Here is a 10,879-nt window from a genome sequence, read left to right as displayed (position 1 = left end):
TATTAAAAAGAGCCTATGTGAGAAAACAGCAAAGCCCTTAACCCTTTGGATATATCCAGCAACATCCTCCTAAAGCAGTGGTTCTCAACCTTCTGGCCCTTTGAATACAGTTCCTCATGTTGTGACCCAACCATAAAATTATTTTCGTTGCTACTTCATAACTGTAATTTTGCTACTGTTATAAATCATAATGTAAATATCTGATATGCATGATGGTCTTAGGCGACCCCTGTGAAAGGGTCGTTCGACCGCCAAAGGGATCTCGACCACAGGTTGAGAACCGCTGTCCTAAAGTCACTGTCTCATTAAATCTCATGGGAAGGGAGTAAAAGGCCTTTGTGAAGTCAAGGTCCTGATTCCGGATTAGACATGAGTTTACCAATGATAAATGTAGAAGGCAAATGTATAGAAAGAAAACATTTGGAGAATAACAATCACTCATAACTACTATTTGGTAGCCAGGAGAAAAGCAATCCACAGCAAAATGTTTAAACCCTGTATCAGAATTTAAATCTTATACCATTTATATTCCTGTTTTAAGCCATATCACTTTATACAAAGGGGTAGGAAGAAGAAAAGGCAAAGAACTAAGGTACTAAAGTTCAAATAAATATGTCTATATATTCTTATAAATAAATAAAAGAAAGTTTGGCTATTAAGAGAGCTTCACTTTAGTACTACTGGGAGGTTTGGGTGAGAAAACTCCCTATTTGGCCCATCCCCAAGAGGCACACTTTGGAACATGTGCCTGGGCCTTCCAATTTGTCACCCCAAACATCCTCTTTATCCCTGTACAACCATTCTCTGTATCTATCCCTGTAGAATCACCCTCTGTATCACCGTACTATCATCCTGCATATGCATCTACAATCATCCATTGTACCCCTGTGTAGAGCCATCCTCTGTATCCCTGGAGAACCAGCCTCTGTATCTCTGTACAACATCTTCTGTATTCCTCTACTATCTTCCTTCATTTTCATCTGCAATCATTCTTTGTATCCTTGAAGAACCATCCTCTGTATCAGCGTACTATCATCCTTAGTATTCATCAACAATCCTCCATTGGATCTCTCTGGATGGATGTCTGAATTTGTATTTCCCACACAGTCTGACACTTGCCTGTTTTATCTCTAGGCTGAAATCTATCAACCGCTTTCTTTCCTACTCCAAGCAGTCCATCACTCTGAAGGGGCTGTATCAGAAATCACCCAATATGGAGAATGACTATAGATTGAATCACTAAATTGAAGAAAAGTTCCTTTGCAAACAATCATCGATTATGAAATTGTTATTCGTTATAAGTTTTCTCAATTTTTCCTTCCTGCTTAATTCTTTGGCTGAGATATAAACCCCTGGAAAAGTGACTCATGGTACACTGATTTAGAGGTCTAGCTAGGTTTTCCCTTTGAGGAAAAAAGTGTGTTTTTGGTGTTCATTGGGAGACTTTTTTTCTCTCTCTTTACCCATCTCCATCCTATGAGCTGCCACACTTTCACCCTCACAACACACTCATTTTCCTCATTTACTTGGGTGTCATTAAAATATATGCCTTGGCTGGTTTGGCTCAGTGGATAGAGCATCGACCTGCAGACTGAGGGATCCTGGGTTTGATTCCAGTCAAGGGCATGTGCCTGGGTTGTGGGCTCAATCCCCAGTGGGGGTTGTGTAGCAGGCAGCCAGCCAATGAGTCTCTCTCAGCATTGATGCTTCTATCTCCCTCTCCCTCTCCCTTCCTTTCTGAAATCAATAAAAATATATTAAAAATTAAAAAAAATATATATATATGGCTGCAAGTTATTTATTCAGTTATGCATGTTTATTAAACCAGAATAAAGTATTATCAATTACTAGAGACTTGGAAGATGGGTGAGGCTCCCTGAACAGCCTGACAGCAAAAAGAAAGACATAGGCTGCCATGGCCTGACTTGAGAAGCCCTGAGAGAGGTCTCCTTGGCGTCCTTACTGGCCATGGCTCAAAATCCCAACTTAGCAGCTCCTTTGATGCAGTCAGCAAGAGACCCTTGAATTCAGCTGGAACCCAACTCTACCCTTCCAATCATGTGACCTCACCCAAGTCACTTATCTCAGAGCCTCAGTGTCCTTTTCTGGGGGAAAAAATAAACAAACCTCAAGAATTTGGGGGATTATTATATGAGACATGGGATATCCTATCTAATAATAGACAAACAGGGTAATTGACTGTACCTTCGCTACGCCTCCCATTGGCTAATCAGCGTGATATGCAAATTAACCGCCAACAAAGATGGCGGTTAATTTGCATACATAGGCTCCAAAAGGCAGAGTGAAGACTGAAGATGAGCCGGAGCAGCGAAGACAGAAGATGGAAGGTGGCTCCGGCTGGGGCCGCGAAGACGGAGGATGGAAGGCAGCTCTGGTCGGAGCCGCAAAGATGGAAGACGGAAGGCGCCTCTGGCCAGAGCGAAGGCCTGGGTCCCGGGTGCCAGAGGAAAACCGGTGCCCGCAGCCAGGAGAAGGGAAGGCCTATTGCAGGAATCTCTTCATGCAACAGGCCTCTAGTATTAAATAATAAGAATAATTCAGAATATGATAGGTAACATTTTTAAATGACAACATTATTTAGGAGTTGTAATATATTAAACTGCTGTCTATTAGATGCTATAATAGCCCACATCAGATTTCTGATTAACTTTACCAAAAGCAAGAACTTGAGAAAATTTACAAGGTAAATATATTTGAGGTTTCTTAGGATCATGCAGAATGCCAGTGATATTTAAAGGCACATGATTATCTGAAAAAAAAAATAAAGAAATGGAAAACCAGCTTGTCCACATGTTATCCAAGAATGAGGTTGAAAAAATGTTAAGTAACATGATTAACTGTTTCACAATTGTGTCAGTTTTTGCACTTCCCATTCTGCTATGAATAATAGAGTTGAATAGATTAAAAAAAAATACATTTCCAGAAGTCTCTGCCATGTTTCACATCTGAATGTGTCTCATTGTTATTTCATTGTTATTTCACATACGAGGAACATCATGTTTTGGATTCAACTTTCTTCCCTGCCTTCATTTTTTGTAAGTTCCCCAAATGAAAACTGGGGAAAACAAACAAACAAATACACATCAATTTACTTGTGTTTGGAGCAAGTAGTACTTTTCATATTATTTCATGTTTCCCTGTCTGAGCACATGGAGGTTCCACCACCCTGTACTAAACTATCTTTAGCTAACTCTGATCCTTCAAAATATAACTATCACTTTTCCATGAAATCTAATTATCCCGGCCCGTATCCACCCCAGGTATGGGCACAACTGTGCTTCTTTTTATTACCGAATCCATCACACTGGTCCATTTATTGCTCAGTAACTAGCTTTTTATTTTCCACTTTGTGACACTTTCCTCAAGGGCAGAGATCATCATGCTCCTGCTTTCTGTGCACAGAGAACTGCTTGGCTGGCGCAGAGCAGAAACTCAGTAAACATGTGGCAAATGTAAGAGAGAATAGTATACACAATTGCTCTGTAACAAATCATTTTGTGGAATCATTTATGACAAACTATGTCTTGTCCAAGGATAATGAATGAAAACCAGAAGAATTAAATGAGAATCTCAGCCTCCGTCCCCTCAGTGCAATGATAGAAGTAACTTCCAGATCTCACCTAGATTTTTTCCCTGAAATGCACAGCATGTCCCCATGAGGGAAGTTTAAATCACTTTTTACTTTACAAATAGAAGTTTAGATCACTTTTCTTGATCCTTGGTAAGTTGGTTGTTGATCAAAACCTATACCTAAAATCAAATGCTGATTCTCTCAGAGATCTTTGCCACAGAAAGTAGTAGATGATGGGGCTTTTTCATTGACTCTATAAAACATGGAAAGAGTTATGATATATGCTGTAACCTTGGTATTGATAGAGGTATTGATGGACCCAGAGTTTAGGGAAAAGACATTTTGAAGAGTTACGAGCAAAACCTAGATGATGAAGTTAAGTCAACAGATAAGGGGTCCAAAGGGTATTAAACTAGTGAGCAAGTCAAAGGAGGACCTGAAATCTGAGTACAAGAGATGATCAGTGGAAACTTCTGGAGAAGAGAGTGTGGAGGCATTTCAACAAGATGGTCTAATCTTCCACTTTCAAGTGATGTGGTAGCATTTTCCAACACTGCCTCCCAGTGTTCAGGAAACTAAGCTCAGCCCTGGTCAGTATGTCCCTAGAAAGGGAAGGCATAAAGGCAGTAGGGAAGGACTGTATCGGTATGAAAAGGCTACACAATAGGAAATGAAACAGTGAGTGAAGATCAAGAATTCAAACAAAAACAGTGAGAGTTGAAGGTAATTAGAGCACTTCCCTTTCAATAATTCTTTATATTCTACTTCCCTTAGCAACTTCCCTGATTATACAAAATGAAGTAAAGACATTTCCATTCAAGATTGTAAATCTATACACTTCTCATGTTATCCATACAGAATGGGAATTAGAGAATAAAAAATGAGTGAATTTAAGCTTCTGGTTACAGAGGATTTTAAACCTGTTTTCCTGACAACACTTCCATCCAACCCTTTCACACATCGCTCTCAAGCTTGGAGATGCCATTTTGTAATACTTTCTCCCCAAAGGTCTTCTAAATCCATCTATTCAGCTGACTATGAGTGAGATTTACTGCACAGGAGTAGGTCTTGAGTGACAAAGTATTAGCAGAGTCACCAGTTATAGTTGATTTGCAGGAATCTGTGCTGCTGTGATAGAAGCCACTGCAGAGTAAAGTGGGGCCCAAATAAGTTGCCCATCCGACCTCCAGTCAACTTCACCTGAATTAACCCAGTCAGGATTCCAGGTTTGGAGAAGGCACCCAGGCATCTTGGCTTGAGGTCCTGGCAGCCCTACAGCATTCTGAAGAGGCGGTTCATCTAGCCCAGTGATGGCGAACCTATGACACGCGTGTCAGAGGTGACACGCGAACTCATTTTTTCCGTTGATCTTTCTTTGTTAAATGACATTTAAATATATAAAATAAATATCAAAAATATAAGTCTTTGTTTTACTATAGTTGCAAATATCAAAAAATTTCTATATGTGACATGGCACCAGAGTTAAGTTAGGGTTTTTCAAAATGCTGACATGCCAAGCTCAAAAGGTTCGCCATCACTGATCTAGCAGAACCTGATGGAACCAAATGTTTGCTCCTCTCCTTGAAGAACTGAGGTTTTGATTCAACCTTAAATTTCATTTGAAACAGTCCCTGCTGCTTAACAGTGAAGGAAAAGTACTTAAATTTTCACTGGATTGAAAGCAGCTTGACATGGCAATAGCTAATTATATTGAGCAGCGTTTGTAAAACAAGTGAAATTTAAAGCTAAACCTGAAGAGTGCTTTAAATTCAGTCAAAACAAAAGTGGATTTGGAAGTGTTCTGTGCATTTTTTTCATAATCAATACAGTGGAAAACAAACAGTTCATCTGGAGAACAAAGGAAAGTAGATATTATGGACATATTATGAACGAAAAACTAACGTATCTGGCAAAGGTAACTTGTTGTAAGACAATAAGAGAGACTCTGACCTCAGCTAGCCATATCTGAGTGCAAATTCTGTGTCTGACCCTTAAAAGTGTGTGTGTGATCTTGGGAGCATTATTTAACTTCTCTGCAATCCACATTCCTCAACTTTCTGTGCGAAGTGAGAAAATTATAAGGAATTCATACTTTGTTGAGGGATTAAATAGATGCTCAATAAATATCAATTTCCTTTGCTTTATTTGTATTGGCAGTAATAGACTTAGCTGGTAACTAAGATAGTGGGGAAATGGGAGAATGAAAACACAATCTATATAATTGCAATCCCTATCTTCTTTCACCCTCCCTCCAAAGATATTATAGAAAGACTGACTAAATCACAAAACTAAATATCACATTTCATTATTTTGATTAAAATAGAATGTTCAGAATATAAAGAGGAGATGATAGGACCATGTGCTTTATATCACAAACCTCAGCAATACCCCTAAAAGAACTAGAACTGGCAATTTTCAAAGTTAAAAACTATCACAGTCATTAGGAAGCCCAAGTATATATTGAATTTCTCATCTATGTCCTTTTCTCTTGGGGAAAATGTTAGGCATGAATTGATGTACTTCCCCCACACCTGCAGAAAGGTCATGATCCCATTACCATTCATCCTTGTCAGCATCACAGTTGCAAAAGTACCGAATGTCCAGGCAAATCTCATCCAGGCCACATTCACATTGCTGAACCCCGGGAGGAGCACCTCCCCAGTAAGGGTGCCTTTCCTTTGATCGGCCCATCCACCAGGTAAAGGGAACTCCATCTGAAAGACAAAGTATTTCAAATCTCAGGTGAGCAAGCCAGAAATAACACATCAGGAGTCACAAACACAGTTAAAAATGTCATGAAGAATATGCATATCCTTCTTCTCTTCCTCTTCCTCTTCCTCTTTCCTTCCTTCCTTCCTTCCTACCTTCCTTCCTTCCTCTTTCTTTCCTTCTCTCTCCTTTTCTTTCTTCTTTTGCTTGTCTTTCTTTCTTTTTCTTTCTTTCTTTCTTTCTCTTTCTTCCTTCCTTCCTTCCTTCCTTCCTTCCTTCCTTCCTTCCTTCCTTCCTTCCTTCCTTTCTTTCTTTCTTTCTTTCTTTCTTTCTTTCTTTCTTTTCTTTTCTTTTCTCTCTCCCTCTCTCTTTTTCTCTATTTCTCTATATCTCTCATTCTCAATATATGTAGGATAGATATCTATATCTATATGCATTTGTACATATAAGCAATACAGAAAACATCTGCAGACTGTTTAGATGTTTATAGTAGGAAGGGTGAGGTCACTAGTGGAGCTGAACCAGTTCCCAGAGGTGGCAGATCTCAGGCTGATAGAGAAGTGGGAGTGTTGGGCTATGGGAGGGTCTGTTCCCTCAGAAGATAGAGGCAGGGAACCCAGGCTGGGCTCCACAGCCCAGAGCACTGGAGCCCAGACTTATAGTCTATTAAAGCATGAAAAGTGGCAGGGCTGCTGGAGGCAGCGGAATCTGGAAACGGCAGACCAGAGCAGGTCAGAGAAAAAGGCACGGTTTGGTGTTTTTTCTTTTCTTTTTTCTCTCTAAACACAGAGCACAGGAGTTTTCATTTGCAGCTACTCACCTGAGGTTTTGGTGCAGGGAGGGAGACACAGACTTGAGGTGCCTAAAGAGAGACTGGGGTGGGAAGCACTGCAGGGAGATGTGAACAGCAACAGCCAGAAGTCCTGCATTTGGTTATTTGTACGTGCTCAAATCAAAACAGCCATTTTTCCTGAGAGGAGCTAACCATTCCCAATAGCCACAGGGCAGGAAAAGAAAAATCCCATTCTAGGTGATACCGCGAAAGGGCTCCAGGGTGTGTCCACCCAACTTGCTCAGTCCCGATTGGCCCGATCCCAGCAGCAAGCTAACCTACAGGTCAGAGCATCTGCCCCTGGTGGTCACTGCACATCATAGCGAGCAGTTGAGCGATCTTAGCATATCATTAGCATATCATGCTTTGATTGGTTGAATGGCCGACCGGCTGACCAGACACTTAGCATATTAGGCTTTTATTATATAGCATAGTAAGGGAAGTACTACAATCATCAATCAGACAACAAAAATAAATATAAGTCATCGACATTGGAAAAGAACAAGTAAAACTGTCATTGTTCAGAGATGACATGATATTGTACATAGAAAACCCCAAAGACTCCACCAAAAAACTACTAGATTTAATTAATCTACTAGCAGGATACAAACTAACACCCAGAAATTGATGGCATTTTTACACACCAATAACAAACTCTCAAAAAAAAAAACTAAAAAAAAAAAAAAAATCCCATTTACCATTGCAACAAAAAAATTAAGAAATACTGTGTTCATGGATTGGTAGAATCAACATCATTAAAATGGCCATACTACCCAATGCAACCTATAGATTCAATGTAATCTTTATTAAAATACAAATGGAATATTTCCAGATCTAGTGTAAACACTCCAAAAATTTATATGGAACCCAAAAAGAACCCGGATATCCACAGCAATCTTGAGAAAGAAGTACATAGTTGTAGGAATCACAATACAAGATAATAAATTAAACTAAAAATTTACTGTAATCAAAAGAGCCTTGTACTGGCACAAGAAGAGACATATAGGTCAATGGAACAGAGCAGAGATCCCAGAAATCAACCTAAGCCACTACACCCAATTAATACTTGACAAAGAAGGCAATAGCATACAATGGAGTAAAGACATTCTCTTCCATAAATGGTGTTGGGAAAATTGGACAGATACATGCAAAAAAATAAATAAATAAAAAAATGAACTAGACCACCAACTTACAGCATACACAAAAATAAATTCAAATGGATAAAAGACCTAAATGTAAGTTGTGAAACCATAAAAATCCTAGAAGAAACCATAGGCAACAAAATCTCAGACATCTCTTGTAGCAATATGTTTATGGATACATCTTCTAGGGCAAAGGAAACTAAGGAGAAATAAACAAATTGAACTATATCAAAATAAAAATCTATGGCACAACAAAATAAACCATCTACAGAGTGAAAAGGGAGCACACTGTATGGGAGAACATATTTGCCAAAGATACATCCCATAAAGGGATAATTTCCAAAATATATAGGGAACTCATATAACTTAACAAAATGAAGACAAAAAATCCAATGAAAAAATGGGCAAAGGACCTAAATAGACACTTCTCCAAATTGGCCTCATAGATGGCCAAGAGATATATGAAAAAATGCTCAAAGTCACTGATCATCAGAGAGATTCAAATTTAAACAACAATCAGGTATCACCTCACACCTGTCAGAATGGCTATCATCAACAAATTAACAAATGACAAGTGTTGGTGAGAATGAGGAGACAAGGGAACCCTAATAAGCTGCTGGTGGGAATGCAGACTGGTGCATCCATTATGGAAAACAGTATGGAGGTTCCTCAAATAATTAAACATGGAACTGCCATTTGACCCAGTGATTCCACTTCTAGAAATATATCCTAAGAAATGAGAAACACCAATCAGAAAGGATATATGCACCCCTATGTTCATAGAAGCACAATTTATAATAGCTAAGATTTGGAAACACCCCAAGTGCCCATCAGTAGATGAGTGGATAAGAAAGCTGTGGTACATTTACACAATGGAGTACTATGCAGCTATAAAAAATAAGGATCTCTTACCATTTGCAACAGCGTGGGTGGACCTAGAGAGTATTATGTTAAGTGAAATAAGTCTGTCAGAGAAAGATAAGTATCACATGATCTCACTCATATATAAAATCTAATGAACAAAATAAAATGATTAACAAAATAGATCCAGGGACATAAAACTGTGGTACAGACTGATGAATTTCAGGGGGAAGGTGGAATGGGGAAGTGGGGGAGAGATTAACCGAGGATCTTATATGCATACTAGAGACCTGGTGCACGAATTCATGCAAGGGTGGGGTCCCTGGGTCTGGCCAGCGATCGGGACCAGCCAGCTGGTGGGAGGGACTAAGAGAGGTTGGACGGCTGCAGAAGGTTGGCTATGGGAGTGCACTGACCATGAGGGGGCAGCTCCTGCATTGAGCATCTGCCTCCTGGTGGTCAGTGCATCTTCATATGACTGGTCGTTCGGTCCACCAGTCATAAAGTCATAATGCTCGCTTTGGCTTTTATATATATACTAGGGGCCCGGTGCACAAAAATTTGTGCACTGGGGAGGGGGTTCCCTCAGCCCAGCTTGCCCCCTATCACATACTGGGAGCCCTAGGGGATGTCCTACTACCTGCTCCCTGCTCCCCTTGGGGAGTGGGCCTAAGCCACAGTCTGGCCTCCCTTTGTGGGAGTCGACCGGGCTGATCAGGGGAAGGCACCAGCCCCATCACCGCACTGTTGCAGCCACTGCCAGTCACCGCAGCCACCAAGGTGTTTTCATCAACATGGACTCCAGTCCCTTTACCATGAAAAAATGACAACTTTCTTTAGGCATTTTCAAGAAGTGTCTTTCATAGGATATGACATTTCTTTCTTTCTTTATCCTCACCTGGGGATATGTTTCCATTGATTTTTAGAGAATGTGGAAGAGAAAGGGAAAGACAGAGAGAAACATCAAAGTGAGAGGAACACTTTGATTGGTTGCCTCCTGCATGAGCCCTGACCTGGGCCGGAGCCAGGGAGGAACCTGCAACCTAGGTACATGCCCTTGGTCAGAATTGAACCCAGAATCTGTGTTGGGCAGGCCAAGGCATTATCCACTGAGCCAAACCAGCTAGGACAGGATATGACATTTCTTAACCCTCCAGCAGCAGAACTTCGTTTTTTTCTCCAGGAGTGTGGTAAAAAAAAACCCTAGATCACTTTTTGGACTCTTATTACCCAAGTTACTAAGAATATTACCAGTGGCATACAGGGAGCTTAACCAATCAGCAGTCAGAAAAGGTGTTTCCTCTGTAGTTCACACCAATTGCTGGTTTGGCCCCTGCCCAGGCCTAACGCCTCTGGCGAGGCATTAGCCCTGGGCCAGGGCACCCTCAGCTCCAAGCCACCGTGGCCATCAAGGATCACTGGCTGGCTCCTCCCCGGCCCAAGCCTAAAGTCTCTGGCCGAGGCATTAGGCCTGGGCCGGGGCAGCCCCAGGTCCCCGCCACTGCAGCCATCAACAATCCCTGGCTGGCTCCTCCCTGACCCAGGCCTAAAGCCTCTGGAGAAGGTTTTAGGCCTGGGCCGGGGCACCCCCAGCTCCCCTCTGCCACCGCCATCTATGATCGCTGGCTGGCTCCACCCTGGTTCCCCCGCCATCACCACCATCAACCATCGCTGGCTCAATGATCGCTGGCTGGCTCCTCCCTTACCCAGGCCTAAAGCCTCAGTGTGTGGCTTAAAGCCGAC

General features: G+C 41.2%; 1 protein-coding gene across 1 annotated transcript in view; it reads right to left on the bottom strand.

The window, feature by feature from the left end:
• Positions 1-10,879, bottom strand: part of CNTNAP5 (contactin associated protein-like 5) — a 921,850-nt gene that overhangs the window by 181,825 nt on the left and 729,146 nt on the right. The window contains exon 14 of the mRNA XM_014548314.1: positions 6,150-6,306. Coding sequence (XP_014403800.1) covers positions 6,150-6,306 — 157 coding nt within the window. The remainder of the gene's footprint in view (positions 1-6,149; positions 6,307-10,879) is intronic.

This window comes from Myotis brandtii, unplaced genomic scaffold (assembly GCF_000412655.1).
Source record: "Myotis brandtii unplaced genomic scaffold, ASM41265v1 scaffold501, whole genome shotgun sequence".
Taxonomy (NCBI): Eukaryota; Metazoa; Chordata; class Mammalia; order Chiroptera; family Vespertilionidae; genus Myotis; species Myotis brandtii.
Note: the sequence above shows the minus strand (reverse complement) of the source record. Positions and strands in the feature narration are given on the sequence as shown.